This window comes from Hyperolius riggenbachi, chromosome 8 (genome assembly GCF_040937935.1).
Source record: "Hyperolius riggenbachi isolate aHypRig1 chromosome 8, aHypRig1.pri, whole genome shotgun sequence".
Classification (NCBI taxonomy): Eukaryota; Metazoa; Chordata; class Amphibia; order Anura; family Hyperoliidae; genus Hyperolius; species Hyperolius riggenbachi.
In genome coordinates, this window is record NC_090653.1 from 162,338,314 (window position 1) to 162,355,109 (window position 16,796).

Genomic DNA, 16,796 nt, shown 5'->3' on the forward strand with positions numbered 1-16,796 from the left:
CTATGAATCTTCATTTGAATCACAAGTAACCACTGGTGGTTACACGTGATGAGCTTGCTTGATTATTAGCGTGCACCTCGAGAATTTGTATCCGTTTTTCCTACCTAAATAACCTGAAAATAAAGGAAGGAAGGATAAGGGCATCTGAGCCAATGATCGCCTCTCAGATTAAAATAGTGGGGTAGACAAATTATGATACCTACACATCTTTCTTAAATACTTTAAAAAAGGATAACTACTGCGAAAAAAGTAGGCAGTTAAAATCTGACAGAACCGACAGGTTGTGGTCCAATCCATCTCCTCATGGGGGACTCAGTGTTTTGTTTTCAACAGCATTAACTGAACAGCAGTTTAACTGCCAAAATAGTAAGATACCATCCAGCCTCCCTACCCACGTGCACACTATTGTGTCAGTTATGCTGGGTACACACGTTACGTTTTTCTGCTCAATTTTCCCGCTCAATTCTGCAGTTGATTCTCTTATCTTTCTCCATTCACTTTTATGAGAAAGCGAGCACAAAATTGATCGAAAGGAATATCGAACTTGACGTGAATTATCTATCGGATCCATCTATCGAGCGGAAAAATGTAACGTGTGTACCCAGCATTATGGTGGCCATACATGGTACAATTTTTTCATACAATCTTACCATTTCTATGTAATATAAAGGGAACTGCCTAAATTATCCTTTCAGTATATTCGCTTAATTTACCCCTATACTACATAGAAATGGTAAGATTGTATGAAAAAAAAAAAAAAATTGTACCATGTATGGCCACCATAACTGTTTTCAACAGCAAGTGATTAGGGAGGCTGGATGGTAGCTTACTACTTTGGCAGTTAAACTGCCATTCAACAGCCACACACACCATAGCTACTTACCTGGGGCTTCCTCCAGCCCCTGGAAGCCTTTATGTCCCTCGCCACAGCTTCGCTCCCAGCCACCAACCCAGCCTGGAAGCGTTCTGCACAGAAGCACATGATAGCCACGCTCGCTCAGAGGCCGATGACCTAGCCAGCTCGCAGCTGCTACGGAGGGGACCCAGGAGAGTTTTGGAGCAGAGCTGCGGCAAGGGACACGTAAGCTTCCAGGGGCTGTAGGAAGCCCCAGGTAAGTAGATCTGATTTTTTTTTTTTTTACAGTTGCGCAAGGTTTCCTTTAAAGAGGACCTGTATTGAGTAAAAATATTTAAAATAAACACGAGGTAACTTCAAATGAACATTGCATAGTTACCTTGCCATCAGTTCCTCTCAGAAGCTCACCATTTTCTTCTGACAATAATCCCTTCCAGTTCTGACAATATTTTGTCATATCTGAAATATATCAGTTGCTGTCAGTAAAATGTCAGTTGCTGTCAGTTATAGCTGAAAGGAAAACTGATGTACCAGGTAATGTCCATGTTTCCCTATGGCTCAAGTGGGCGATGTTACAGTTTAACTGTGTGCTGACCAGAAAGCTGGTATGGGTAATGGGCATTTTCAAAATGGAGGACGGAAAATTCCCTTGATCACAGTGAACAAACAGGACGCAGGACAGGAGAAAGACACTGAGGAGTAGACTACAATGAAGGCAAGTATGAGTTGTGTATGCTTATTTTGACTTTTAATTTTCAGTTCAGGTTTTCTTTAATAATTCCAATTACTGAAGGACTTCTGGGGGAAAAGGAGTTCAGAGTGCAGCAAACTGTACTGTCTTCTCAGCTGCACAGAATAAAAAAAAAAAAAAAATGTGAAAAATCCTAGCTGGTTGAAAATATAGGTAAGACACGTAACAAAAAGGGAACGGCACTTCAATTCTTTTGTACAAAAGGTAGAAAACAAACAAGAAAAAAAAAACACCACTTCAGTATCTGGACTGCCAGTCCTTATAATGCTGGACCCCCACTGAGAGCAGCCTGAGGTTATAGGACAGCCATAAATCAGAGGTAAGGATTGTAGGCTCCAATTCCATTTACATGAAAGCTGTGCTCGTGTTTGCAAGCATTTGTGAGATATTCTTAGAAGCCCATTCTCTGCACAGAGGGAGGCAAGGAAGTTCAGCTTTTCCCACTACACTACTTAGCAGCAAAGTAATTATAGGACTGGGAAGAGAACCGCACAATGCCAAATAAAACTGCAGGTATTTTGGGCAGTAAAATGTTGGAATTCTGAGGATTACTAACTCCCTGGGTGCACCCAAAGATCTCAAACACACAGCTACTTGTCCTATTCTAAATGGCAGCAGCTGCTCCTTAACAGACTCTAGAAGAAGCACCTGCCAAACCCTCCCCCCTACAGCTGCCAGAGAGCACCCCCACAGGTGCAGGAGAAGCAGTGATGAAAGGATGGACAGCCCAATGGGCACATGCTTTCATCTCAGTTCTGTTGCTATGAACTCCCAGGCAACACCAGCTTATCAACCTCTGAGATAAAATGCACCGTGTTTATAGAACATATCTGCATGAGCAAAAAATAGATTTTATTTAAAAAAATATAAATTACAGTTTATATAAAATATTTATACACAAACAAATTTAAAAATGTACAAACATTTTTCTAAATATTTCATAATACATATTTACAATGTACAAAGCAGTGCGAGATAGAGGCAGCCATTCTCCCAGAGAAAGTTCCAGTACAGTTTATGGGAAACTACCCACAGACAGGAAATGGCAGCTTTTGGCAAAAGTCATTCAAATGTACCGTATGTCTTTACCTGCCTTTGAAAAAAAAAACAAAAAAATAATAGTCACAAGGAAAGGAAAAAACAAATGCCAAGTGGAATTTTAAAGCAAAGCCCTCACACCCCGTGACCTTTGGCTCGAGTCACCTTCTCTAGAGCATTAAATTAAGGCTCGTCAACCAGATGCCAATAATTCTGAGATTATGCAATATATATTTTGTAACTATATGCAGCTTGAAAATGGATGGAATGCAGCCTCTACTACATTTCATTAGTTCATTTTCAAGCTGCATAAATTTGCCTCTGCTTTTATTGTAGGGAAGGAGAATAAGACGGCCATACTTAGCAAATTGTGTAATGCGCCCCTAGGAAGAAAAAAATAAAATATTAAAAACAACCCCTCTGTTGGATATGCCGGGGCTGCCTTTGTGGCACAGCCTGTGCAAGTTGAATTGTAGTCAACATCTGATTTTTATTCATGTTTTTTTGGGGTACATCCACTTTAGAGCATCAGGCCAGATGAGTCGTTGGATGTAACCAGATTACACAGCTGCACTCTGGATAGTTGGATAATTAGTACCTGCATTTCCATGAGATACTTAGAAGTACTACAGTACATTGTTTAGTAGTCAGCTGAAGTTATACTTGATCTACTTGCAAACATATCGTTCCACAGTCCGCTCACACTTCTTACACATGACATAACAGCACCAATAGTATTTGCACTGGCAGCGCTCGACAATTGTTTCTGTGTAGGCGTTGTATCCACGGCCACAACACATCAGATTACAGCTGTCACTGCCCACTGAGGTTTTGTTGCAAAGTCTGCAAAAGATATTAGAAAAAACAGCAATTAGGAGGAAGAATTTAACAGCAAGGCTATCCTTAGTTATCAAGTGGCTGAACTAACTTATACTATGAATGCTTTTGAACTTTGAACAGATGACCATACTTCTACTGTGCATGTGATACCATTGCATCTGTTTTGTAACAGACCACATTATCCAAATATAGTTTCTACAATGCGTTTCTGGATTATGTGTGAGAAGAGCAAGATGCATATCAATTCTTCAGGCTATGACAATAACATGCTTATTAGAAGATTTAGCGTTTGCATTGTGTTGTACCGGAGTTAGACCCAGTTCACACTTACGTTTAAAAATGGTCCATTTCCGGAACAGACCATATACTGTACATATGGAACGGAAGCAAATGGATCCAAATGTTAACCTATGGAACCGTTCACATGCGTCCGTTTGAAGGAATCCAGTCCGTCCTTTCAGCTGAATGGACCACAACTTTCTTGTAGGACCACATTTTCCAGACCGCTGAGCCCAGCGGATCGGAAAAGGAAGCTAAAACCCTGCATTGGGAGCAATGAGAGAACGGAACGTTTCTTCACACTAGTGAAAAAACAGACTGTTCTAAGGGCCAAAATTCACTGGGGTTGGGGGGACATGTTGGAACTGGGGATGCTAAACTGTACCTGAGTGGGCGGTTGAGGGAGGGAGGGTTTCTTACCCTGGCTTCAGTCTGACGTCGTGTCATGGGACTACCATTCTCCTCCTGTGGTAGTCACGTGACACGGTACGCAAGCGGAAGAGACTGGAGCCTTGGTAAGAAACCCTCTCTCCCCCACCCGCTCACCAGACAGGAGTGGCAAAGGAGTGAAAAGTGATCTGATCGACCAGTGATCAGATCAGTTTACATGGATCCATTTGCCAATGTGGACCAAGCCTACGGATCCGGTGAAGCGGAGACCGGATCCGCTTTACTGGATCAGTTTGGCGTTAAAATACCAGTGTGAACAGGGAGGTTATGCAACGCATAGTGTGTGAACGTAACCAATTCACTTCCTCTGACCTGCTGGACCATGCAAGGAACAAAGAAAAAAAATTAACTTAGAACATGAAGACTATACAGGTTGGAATGTCAGTTAGAATGCCATAGGTGACAAGAATAGTCAGAATTCCATCGGCAGCTATAACGGCAATCTGCACAGTAGGTACAGTGTTCTCCTCAGAATCTTAGCTGGGTGCTCCACCCGGCTAGTTTTGATGATGAGCACCCAGCTGTTATCGGCTCACCTCCTCCTATGCTGAAAGCAGAGTTGCACACAGAAGCACCGGCCCTGCATTCTCTCATCTCGCCCCACCCAGCTACTATTTCATGCTACCCAGCTGGAGAAAAAAAAAAAAAAAAAACACTGAGGTAGCCTTGGTGCCTGCTATTTTATTGGGAGCCTCTAGGATCCCATATTTCCAATCATTGTCGCTAATACCGTGTTTCCCCTAAAGTAAGACATCCCCTGAGAATAAGCCCTAGCAGGAATTCCTAGCATGCAAAAAAAAAAAAAAAAAAAAATCTTTGCACGCTTGCATGCAAAATGTTCAAACAAATGCATTCACAGATTCACTCATCCAGGCACTACTGTTATCCCTACAGCCAAATTAAAAGCCGGGGGTCTTAGATCACAAAGAAATGCAGTCTTTTGCTTAGTCACCTACACTGCGCAGAAGTACCCAGGTAAACGAGGTAAAAGAATGCATTCCTTTGTGAACTAAAACCCCGGCTTTTAATTTAGCTGTAGGGATAACAGTAGTGCCTGGATGAGCGAATCTGTGAATGCATTTGTTTGAACATTTGCATGCGAGCGTGCAAAGGGTTACTGATTTTTGCTATTTTTCTGGTCACACCTGCTTTAGCATTTCCCTTTCCTTAAATTACTTATTTAAATGTCCTAACTAGAGGCGATGTGCCTGGATTTATGTGTTTTTTTCTTGCTTGAAATAGAAGACATCCCCCGAATTTAAGCCCTAGGAGCAGCCCGCATGACCGCAGCAAAGCCTGGATACAGGAGAGCAGTATAATGTGAGTTTTACAGTCCTGTATATGCGGGTCAGGAAATTTGTGTTTTTGTTGGAACCAGCCCTCCTGATCTGTCGTGATAAGCAGCACTTCACCTTTTCCCAGGACACACAGCTCATCCTATCATAGCTCTGGGGAGCCTGACAGAGTTCTCTGCCTGCAAGAAATAGACTCTTACCCACATGATCAGCAGAATCAATTTCTTGTAAGTGAGAGCCAATATCTGCAAACCACAGGCTCTGTGTATATACATTTTGCATAGGAAAACTACCAGTGTTTCCCCCAAAAATAAGACATCCTCTAAAAATAAGCCCTAGTACATCTTTTAAAGCAAAAAATATATTATGTGTGTCTTATTTTCGGGAAAACACAGTATGTGGTGGAGATAAAGGTTAAGCCACACCAGGATGTTAGGCATCGGTAGAGGAAGGGTAAATAGTTATGTATTGGTAGAGGGAGGGTTTTGTGTGAGAGTAGGGTTAAGGCGTCCATACAGTGATCGATATGGCCAGGTAATAGATACCTCTCCAAGAGAGAGATCTAGAGGTGCTGTGACACTAAAGGCCCCTATGGTCTATCCTATAAATCAGGTGTTTGACATTGTCAGATCTGACAAGATTAGCTGCATGCTTGTTTCTAGTGCAATTCAGACACTACTGCTGGGGTCCTTCGCGATATCATTCCCGCCCCACACAAGATTTGTGACCATGTTTTTTCGGCTATTCCCTAGAACAGGGGTCCCCAACCTTTTCCGGCCCGGGGACAGTGGGGGGGGGGGGCATTGCATAGCTACCATAGTTGCCCCAGGATGGCTAGTATAGTTACCCCAGTATAGTCCCAGTATGTGTAGGTAGTGCCCCAGTATGGCTAATATAGCACCCAGTATGGCGCCCTAGTATCTCCCCCCCCCCCAGCCGGCGGCCGCTTAGTCTATATTCCTTCTCCTACCCGTGTAAGTGATTCCCAGCAGCGCTGCTGTAATAAGCAGGAAGCCGGCTGAGGTAACAGCAGCGGCGGCCGCAGGGGGTTGAAATCGGGCAGGAGGGGGGGGGGGGGCGCAAGAGGACAGTCCCGCGGCCCAACTGCAAATGTCCCATGGACTGGTGGTTGGGGACCCCTGCTCTAGAACACAAAATTGCACCTAAGATGTATATGTAGCCTTACTTTCTGTGTACACTAAATAGGAGCAACACAATTTTGACTAGGGGGGGGGGGGGGGGGAACCACAGACCTTGAACTAGCTACTCCATGTTATTTCCTACTGTTTAGGAGAAATTTTAGACTGGTAACTGACCTGTCTTGTGTTCCATATGATCCCAGCTTGGGATTTTTGGTGCAGTAGTCAGGAGAACTATTCAGGTATATCAGTTCCGATTCTCTTACAGGGCGTATGTCAAGCTCCTTATGAACAAGATGCTTGCGACTTCCCATTTGTCTATGGATTACTTTGGTAGCAGCCAAGTATTTTGATTTCAGCTCATCAGCAATATGCGGCAAATCCTGGAGCCCTTTCCAGCAGGTCTTCACAGAGCAAGACCCAGATACTCCATGACACTTGCACTTTGTCTCCATGGAATCCATCAACACCTTCAAACGATAAAAACAAATAACCACTACATCAATATACTCGACTACAGATGTAAGATCAGTATGCATGACTACAGATGTAAGAATATTAACTGTTTTGAATGGGGGGGGGGGGGGGGGAGGCATACCTTATAAGTCCACTGGCACAAAGACCAGGACGGATCTATTGCATCTGCAGGATATTACAGCTCAAAACCCTGCCACGGTACAATTAACTGGATTGTCCTGGTCACTGCGGACATTACCCTTATGCACACCTCTATACTGGATCTTGCAGCACTGGAAAAGGTTCAAGTAACACCCACATACAGGTTTTGTGAGCTCTGTCGAGGCTAGAGTCCTTTCGCAGTGCATTAGTTGTGTAGCAGAATAATTCTGCATGTCAACTCACTGCCCATACAGCTCTATGGGCCCGTTCACTTCTCTGCATTGTAAAGGATTGTGTTATTCTAACTCGCTGCATGCAGGTTTTAAATTGTCTTTGTCCATTGCAATACACACTATAATGCATGTTATACAGCTTTGATGTATTAACCACTTGAGGACCAGTCTTTTTACCCCTTAAGGACCAGAGCCTTTATCTCCATTCAGACCACTGCAGCTTTTACGGTTTATTGCTCGGTCATACAACCTACCACCTAAATGAATTTTACCTCCTTTTCTTGTCACTAATACAGCTTTCTTTTGGTACTATTTGATTGCTGCTGCAAGTTTTAGTTATTATATTCATCAAAAAAAAAAAAAAAATTAAAGAATTTTGTCAAATAAATGATTTTTTTTACTCTGTGCTGACATTTTTCAAACAAAGTGTAATTTCTGTATACATTTTTTGTCCAGATTTATTGTGCTACATGTCTTTGATAAAAAAAAAAAAAAAAAAATCCATTCAGTGTAAATTTATTGGTTTGGGTAAAAGTTATAGGGCTCGATTCACAAAGCGGTGCTAACCCAGTTAGAGACTTTAGGCATGATAACCATTGCACCACTCTGGTGAAAAGCCAGTTTAGGTGTGATAAGTTTAGGCATGCTAAGTTTAGATAAGTTTAGATCGCATGCAAAGTCCCGCACGCAAAGCAGCGCCATTAAACTTTATACGAAGTGCACCAGACTTTGCTGGCGTAAAACTTTTGATCAGCTGTGCACTGCGGTGCTAACGCAGTTGGCGCTTAAACTTATCATGCCTAAACTTATCACACCTAAACTTATCATGCCTAAACTGGGTTTAGGCATGATAAAGGGCTTTTCACCAGGGTGCTAACTGTTAGCACCGCTTTGTGAATCAGGCCCTTAGCGTTTACAAACTATGGTGCCAAAAGTGAATTTTCCCATTTTGAAGCATCTCTGACTTTGACCACCTCTCATGTTTCATGAGGTGCTAAAATTCCAGGATAGTATAAATACCCCCAAATGACCCCATTTTGGAAAGAAGACATCCCAAAGTATTCACTGAGAGGCACGGTGAGTTCATAGAAGTTTTTATTTTTTGTCACAAGTTAGCGGAAAATGACACTTTTTTGGTCACAAAAAGTTCCATTTCTTCTGACTTGCGACAAAAACAAAATGAAATCTGCCACGGACTCACTATGCACCTCTCTGAATACCTTGAAGTGTCTGCTTTCCAAAATGGGGTCATTAGTGGGGTGTGTTCACTGTCCTGGCATTTTGGGGGTGCCCAATTGTAAGCACCCCTGTAAAGCCTAAAGGTGCTCATTGGACTTTGGGCCCCTTAGCGCAGTTAGGCTGCAAAAAAAGTGCCACACATGTGGTATTGCCGTACTCAGGAGAAGTAGTATAATGTGTTTTGGGGTGTATAATTACACATACCCATGCTGGGTGGGAGAAATATCTCTGTAAATAAAACTTTTAGATTTTTTTTCTCTTCACACACAATTGTCCATTTACAGAGAGATTTCTCCCACCCAGCATGGGTATGTGTAAAAATACACCCCAAAACACATTATACTACTTCTCCTGAGTACGGCGATACCACATGTGTGGCACTTTTTTGCACCCTAACTGCGCTAAGGGGCCCAAAGTCCAATGAGTACCTTTAGGATTTCACAGGTCATTTTGAGAAATTTCGTTTCAAGACTACTCCTCACGGTTTAGGGCCCCTAAAGTGCCAGGACAGTATAGGAACCCCACAAGTGACCCCATTTTAGAAAGAAGACACCCCAAAGTATTCCGTTAGGTGTATGGTGAGTTCATAGAAGATTTTATTTTTTGTCACTAGTGAAAAATGACAGGAGGTGATTGATGGGTGTCTCAGGGGATGGTTAGAGGGGAAAATAGATGCAATCAATGCACTGGGGAGGTGATCAGAAGGGGTTCTGAGGGGGATCTGAGGGTTTGGCCGAGTGATCAGGAGCCCACACGGGGCTAATCAGGGCCTGATCTGATGGGTAGGTGTGCTGGGGGGGAGGGGGGGGGTGACAGGTGGTGATTGATGGGTGTCTCGAGGTGCGATTAGAGGTGGGAAATAGATGCAAGCAATGCACTGGCGAGGTGATCAGGGCTGGGGTCTGAGGGCATTCTGATGGTGTGGGGGGTTGATTGGGTGCCCTAGGGGCAGATAGGGGTCTAATATGATGGGTAGCAGTGGCAGGGGCTGATTGATGGGTAATTAGTGGGTGTTTAGAGGAGAGGCTAAATATGAGCAATGTGGTTGGAATGTATCGGTGTGGTAACTGTGTGGCGTGTGAAAGAATGACACCTACAAAGGTTTTTCATGATTCTCTGAAAAGAAGAGAATGGAGAATAAAAAGTTTCATAAATTGCAACACTGAATGGGTAATCTATAGACTGAAGTGCCCTTGCCAAAAACTTTATGTAGGACTGACCACTAGAAAATTAAAGACCCGGGTGATGGAACAGGTTTCTAATATATGCAGTGGATTACAGAAAAATGGTGAATATAAGAGTGCAGTGGCAGAGCATTTCTGCCTTGAACATAAGGGTGATCCAAGTGGTCTTACTGCAATTGGAATCGTTCAAGTACCAGTGGATAGGAGAGGGGGGGAGATCGTTTGAGGAGATTGAAACAATTAGAGAGTAGGTGGATCTACTTACTAGGAGCCCTGAATCCTGATGGTATGAATAGTGAATTGGACTTTGCTCCGTCTTGCCACAATAAAGTAATAAGACTATACACTCACCTTGAGGTATTGCAATTGAATGAAGAGAACAAATTTAATGGTTTAAATCGGATAAAGTGGATGAAAGATGTGCATCCCTGCTGTTAGTAGGACTGCTACAGGGATGTGCGCAGATATATGAAAAGAGGTCTAAGTAATGGCTCTGGCAGTAATGCTTCCACTGAGAAGGTATAAGAGAAATATGCTAGATGTGCCGAGTATACGCGTCTTGTTGACATTGGTTGCTATGGGAATGGTCCGGGGAGGAAGGAAGGAGATACGAAGGAACTCCACGCCCTGCAGGCCCAATAGAAATAAAGCTGGCAGTTCAGCCAATCACCAGCCACGCACATCCTGACAAAGCTCGCAAAGGGGCGGGCGCAACGCGTCGATGGGCGGGTGCAAATCCCATAGCCTTTGAGTGCATACACGCAGCTGCAACACTAACTGAACGAGTGGAGGTTGGCGTCCGCTCCCCGCTACAGCGTATGCGGAATGGGTTGAGCTGACTTGCCGACTACTAACCACGGAGGCTTCCCGGCTGAGTACTGCTGACCCTGATATCTGTGGGGGACCTGTTCGGAGCAGTCCGGAGTACTGGACGACTGGACGGAAGTACACACGTGTGGTGAGATCCTAAAATGCCGGCTTAAAAGTTTTGTTATGTGCTTGCAAGCTGAAGACTAACAATCACGCTTACTGCTGCTGCAATCCTTTCCCTCTCTGAAGATAGTGATATTGGTACCGGTACCAGAAGGGGTGAATGAGTGGTAATGCATGCATGGTGAGTGGTTGTTGTGTTGCGCTCCAAATGGCTAATTTTAATTGTTTTTAAGGTGTTCTGCCACACATATGCCAGCCCTAAATAAAGTCTATTTTCTACTTTTGATACCCAAGAGGGACCGAGTTATTTTTCATTTTTATAGGTGTTTAGAGGAGAGAACAGATGTAAACAATGCACTTGGGAGGTGATCTGACGTCGGATCTGCGGGCGATCTGATGGTGTGGGTGGGTGATCAGATTACCCGCAAGGGGCAGGTTAGGGGCTGATTGATGGGTGGCAGTGACAGGGGGTGATTAACAGGTGATCAGTGGGTTATTACAGGGGGGGAGCAGGGGGCAGTTTAGGGCATAGAAAAAAAATAGCGTTGACAGATAGTGACAGGGAGTGATTGATGGGTGATTAGGGGGTGATTGGGTGCAAACAGTGGTCTGGGGGGTGGGCAGGGAGGGTCTGAGGGGTGCTGTGGGCGATCAAAGGGAAGGGGGGGGGGGTCAGTGTGCTTGGGGGCAGACTAGGGTGGCTGCAGCCTGCCCTGGTGGTCCCTCAGACACTGGGACCACCAGGGCAGGAGGAAGCCTGTATAATAGGTTTTGTATACATTATACGCTTTGTCAGCGGCGATCGGGCAGCTAGTAACCCTTCCGAACGGCCGGCGGGTTACAGCGCGAGGGGGACGGAGCCTGTCACCGGCGGCTGATCGCGTCACGAATGACGCGATCGCCGCATAACCACGCCCGCCGCTGCCCCTGCCGATGGGGGGCGTATTGCGTTTTTTTGGCCCAGCCTTTGCCGCCGCCCATCGGCTAGGGGCGGTCCTTAAGTGGTTAAGACCAGTAACCCCCCCCTCCCCCCAAAAAAACCTTTGGTAAACCATCAACCTTCAGACTTAAGTTTAACTATGCACTACTTGCATTGCGTTTATCAGAAACGTAAGGTTCCACTTAGACCCCTTTAACACTTAATCAGTTGGTGTGCGTTAGTACGAGTTTTTTCCATAGCAGTGCATTGGGAAAAAGATTTCAGTTAAAATGCATTAAGTGTGAAAGGTGCAATAGGAAAACATGGGACTTACTTTGAAAATCAGTTTTCTTTCCGTTTTAACTGAGAGCAACTGATTAAAGGGAACCAGAGATTAACGATTCACACAAAATAAACATATCAGTTGATAGCTTGTAAAGAATAAATGCTCTACCTGATAATTTCGCCACTCTGGTGTGCCTTTTTGAGTGTTTTTTTTATCCATTATTGCTCCAGGAAATATCCAATATGGCCGCCGGCTCATACCTGTTCTGCTTCCGTGTTTTAAGTTGTTCTGGATGTGCTGTCTAGCTTCTATGAGACTATAGACAAGCAGGGCTGCTGCAGCCTTTCATCTGTCTGCTTTCAACTATTATTCTGGTATGCTGTGTGGCTGCCTGTAGGAAGTGTCTCATAGAAATGAAACTGCATACAGTAGATAATGACAGGCTGCACACTGCACAGAGATACACTGTTTCAGAGCTTCTTTCTCGGCAGCAGCAGCCCCTCCCATGTCAACAGCTCTGAGTATGAAATCTGATCCAGGAGGGGGGGGGGGGGAAGGCTTGGGCTTGAAAAGACTCCACAGAAGAGTGACTCAGCTATAATGATTCCAGGTCAAACCTCGACTGAAGTCGGTGGATTCTTATCACAGTTGATAACAGATAGATTAGACTGAGAAGAATAAAACTAAAAGCAGGGTAGGTGTTTACTGTCATGTTCCCACTGATAAATGTAATAAAATACATGAGGGTGCTTAGTCTCTGGTTCTCTTTAACCTCCTTAGCGGTCTGGACGAGCTCAGCTTGTCCATCACCGCCGAAGGCTACCGCTCAGGCCCTGCTGGGCCGATTTCTTTCAAATAAAAAGCAGCACACGCAGCCGGCACTTTGCCAGCCGCGTCTGCTACCTGATCGCCGCCGCAGCGCGGCGATCCGCCGCGTGCAGAGGCGAAAGAGGGTCCCCCCAGCCGCCCAAACCCAGCGCAGCCGGAACAAACAGTTCCGGCCAGCGCTAAGGGCTGGATCGGAGGCGGCAGACGTCAGCTGACGTCACTCCGCTCGTCGCCATGGCGACGAGGAAAGCGAAACAAGGAAGGCTGCTCATTGCGGCCTTCCTTGTTACTTCTGATCGCCGGAGGCGATCGGATGTACGCTACAGGTGCGCCCTCTAGTGGGCTTTCATGCAGCCAACTTTCAGTTGGCTGCATGTAATCGTTTATTTTATTAAAAAAAAAAAAAAAAAACCCTCACGCAGCCGCCCTGGCAATCTTAATAGAACGCCAGGGAGGTTAAGAGTAAAAGGGCCCTTAGGGTCTTTCACACTGAAGCCATTACATTCCATCACAACAGACAATATCATTGCATCCCAACACAATGTAATAAGATTTCTATGGTACCTTATCTTGGGCTGCAGTGCAGCTGGTATCTGAGTAATAAAACGTGCACAATAAGGAAGGACTCTAAAAACTCAAACCCACTAGAAGCCTTTTCTAAGCACTAGTGGATTTGAAAAAGCTCTTGCTAATGCAATCCTATGGGGGATTTTTATAAAAATCACATCCCTCAAGTAGGATCACATATAGGATAACATTAGGAAGAGCATTTCAAATCACAATGCGCTCAGAAAAGCAATCCTAGTGGGTTCCAGGACTACACTGCTCTGCGTCACCCAAGATTATTTAAACACACTGTGGCACATCTGCTGGCCACAATTCAATGCAGCCAAATGGCAACAATTTGACACACTGTACAGTTACCCAACAGCAAAAAACTGCCTCATGCCACATCTAGGTGCAACTGCAGCCACACTGAGATATGACTCCATACAAAGGATGCCTCTCCACTGCTTATTTTGAGAGCTAGCCAGCTCCTGGCTGGTGCATGGGAGCAACTGGGAGGCAGTGAATGCACTGTCTGCAGCTACCCGTGCCCAGGTCACTGACAGTCTCAAAAAAGTGCTGTTTAGGGATTGCAGAGTTCTGCATGGCTTATTTTCCCCTGCATTGAAAGATTCAAAGCCATTCTGCTGAGGGCCACAAAAAAAACAACAAAAAAAGTTGTACAGTGAAAGGAACATTACCTGTCTACCAACAGCATTATTGTGCAGGTTCATGAGTTTGGTTGCTTGGTTCCCGGACTTGCTTGACTTCATTGGGGCATCAACAAAAGCAGATCCCATTTGGAGGCCATAACGCAGGTTGTCGCCACATCCTCCCCATCGAAAGCTTGGTCCGGGTACTTCAGCTGGTGTAGCACCACAAGAACACGTGGGTAATTCTCCTGAAGCACAGGCCCGAGCAATGGTATGACTTATAGTCGCAGAAGCTAATGCATAAACGAAGGCCGACTCTCGAGTTCCTAGGGATGGAAAAAAAAAGTGTTTATGCAACCATAAACTAGGGGGAAAAAAAATATATACACTAAACCTGATGCATCCATGGTGAAGGGGCATCTTGTGGCTAATGCCCCTTTTGTACCTCATGCCCCTTGTACCTCGTGTCTCCCTGTGTCCATGTGTCCACCTCTATGCCCCTGTGTGTTCCCTTGTGTCCTCTGCATGAGCACAGTACAGGGAGTCCCCAACATTGCGGCGGGTTGGAGGTTCGTATTGGCAGGTGTTCAGGAAGTTCCTGCATTTGGACTATAAGACGCAGTGACTTCCATCTCCCCACACACACACTTTTGGGGGAGAAAGAGTGAGTCTATGGGCTGGTGCACACCAGAGCGGTTCTATAACGTTTTTAAAAACGCTTAGGGATAGAAAACCGCTTGGCTAATGTATTTCAATGGGCTTGTACACACCAGAGCAGTTTGTTTTTTCCACAAACGCTAACTCAGGGGCTGCAGCATTTTTTAGATTTCTGAGGCATTTCTGCCTCAATGTTAAAGTATGGGAAAGTGGAAAACTGCTCTGAAAAGCGCTAGATCAGAGTTGTTTTCCAGGCGGTTTTGTTACAGAAGCTGTTCAGTAACAGCTTTACTGTAACAATATTTGATATCTGCTACACAAAAACGCTCAAACAACAAAAAAAAAAAAACGCTAGGCATGTTTAGAAAACCCTCTCTAAACATGCCAAGAATCTGCTAGAGGTTTTTGGTGTGCACTGGGCCTTATAGTCCAAAAAAAAAAAAAAAATATACAGGATTTCCTTTTAAGCAGTACTAGTTGCCTATCCTGCAGATCTTCAGCCTCTGAGACTTTTAGACACAGACCCTGAACAAGCATGCAGCAGACATTGTCAGATCTTACAAGATTAGCTGCATGCTTGTTTCAGGTGTTATTCAGACACAACTGCAGTTGAATAGATCAGCAGGGCTGCCAGGCAACTGGTATGGTTTAAAAGGAAATAAATATGGTAGCTTCCATATACTTCTCACTTCAGTTTCCTTTTAACCAAACTGCATAAAGCTGCAGCTTGACAATGGGGCAACATCCCGAAACACCAATCTGTTGCTGCCTGAAGGGCTATGTCTTTACTTTATGTATTGATCCAATTAAAAGCTTTATACACTTTGGTTTCGCCAGTCCTGAGCTATATTACATTGAAGGGGTACATTGAAAGGGAGGACCGAGTCTAGACCCCTTGAATCCAGTATTACCATTTAAGTGCTCCAGAACTTTGATTATTGCACCTTGTATGCAGTAATTTTATAGAATCAGAAGAGAATCTGTCCCACAATGTGGCCGCCAAATTAATCTTTAAATCAATTTACATCCGAAATTGAATACATCAATTGGGAATGGTTTAGGGAAAAAAAATTAAATAAATAAATCTTGGTTGCAGGGGCTCGATTGGGTGCATGCCGTAATGCCAGTGTTTGATTTTGACAGACTCCCCCTCCCCCCCCCCCCCCCCCCAAGTGTAAAGCCCCCCGATCTCCTTCCTTGTACCCAGTGTTTTAAAGGAACCCTGACCTGTTGCCTGGCTGTCATGCATCATGACATTAACAGAACGTTAAAAAAAAAAAAAAAAAAAAAAAAAAAAAAGCTCAACATGGATCTTCCCACTTAGTGTATGCAAATTGCATGCAGTTTCCCTACAATGCTTTCATATGGGGGTGGGGAAAAAATAGAAGCGTTTTGAATGCCTTTTTTTACAAAATAAAGATACTATATTTCTCTCTATTGAAGAGGGGAGATCATTAAGCAAAAAAAACCCAAAACACAAAGCCAAAGTCGCAAACTGCAGAAAACTCCGGTTTTCCACAGACAAGCGAGACCCCAGCCAAAAAGAAAGTTTTTAATTACATTCACTTTAAAGTGGATTCGAGGCAAACTTTTGTGGCAAATTGTTGTGCCCCTTACATATAGTTTCTGGGGCATTCTTCCCCCCAAATGCTTATTTTTATTACACTAATAGATTATACATCTAAAAAAAAAAAAAAAAAAAAAGAAAAAAAAAAAACAAACAAAAAAAACACCTATAGGAGCCCCGCCCCCAATGACTCGGCGTTCAGTCCCATGCTGCAATTACTCATGGGAGCGGAGACTGGCGAGGAGGATCGTCTCACTTACATTTGCCTGCCCCACTGTGTGCTGATTGGAGGCAGACAGTGGGGCTGGAACGGAGGCAGGAAGCAGATGTGCGAGGAGGGGGCCATGGGCAGCGTACACTGGCATCTAGGTGGGCGGCAGATTCTCCTGTAACTGTCGCCCTCTGCCTCCTCTACTTAGACCGCATGTCACTGTCAGACCCGGTGCGCCACTATGACAGGACAGCGGGTCGTCTATTAGCACGTA

General features: G+C 44.5%; 1 protein-coding gene and 1 long non-coding RNA gene across 3 annotated transcripts in view; one reads left to right on the forward strand and one right to left on the reverse strand.

Moving 5' to 3' along the window:
- The first annotated feature begins 909 nt into the window (after positions 1–909).
- On the forward strand, positions 910–7,116 carry LOC137527176 (uncharacterized). The gene is made up of 3 exons (XR_011023158.1): positions 910–1,112; positions 5,457–5,534; positions 6,917–7,116. It is a non-coding gene; the product is annotated as an uncharacterized lncRNA (long non-coding RNA).
- Positions 2,485–16,796, reverse strand: part of LOC137527174 (protein Wnt-11b) — a 33,369-nt gene continuing 19,057 nt past the window's right edge. For both annotated transcript variants that reach the window (XM_068247647.1, XM_068247646.1), the window contains exons 3-5: positions 14,136–14,413; positions 6,826–7,118; positions 2,485–3,488 (exon numbers count right to left, since the gene is read on the reverse strand). In XM_068247647.1, coding sequence (XP_068103748.1) covers positions 3,314–3,488; positions 6,826–7,118; positions 14,136–14,413 — 746 coding nt within the window. In that variant the 3' untranslated portion in view covers positions 2,485–3,313. The remainder of the gene's footprint in view (positions 3,489–6,825; positions 7,119–14,135; positions 14,414–16,796) is intronic.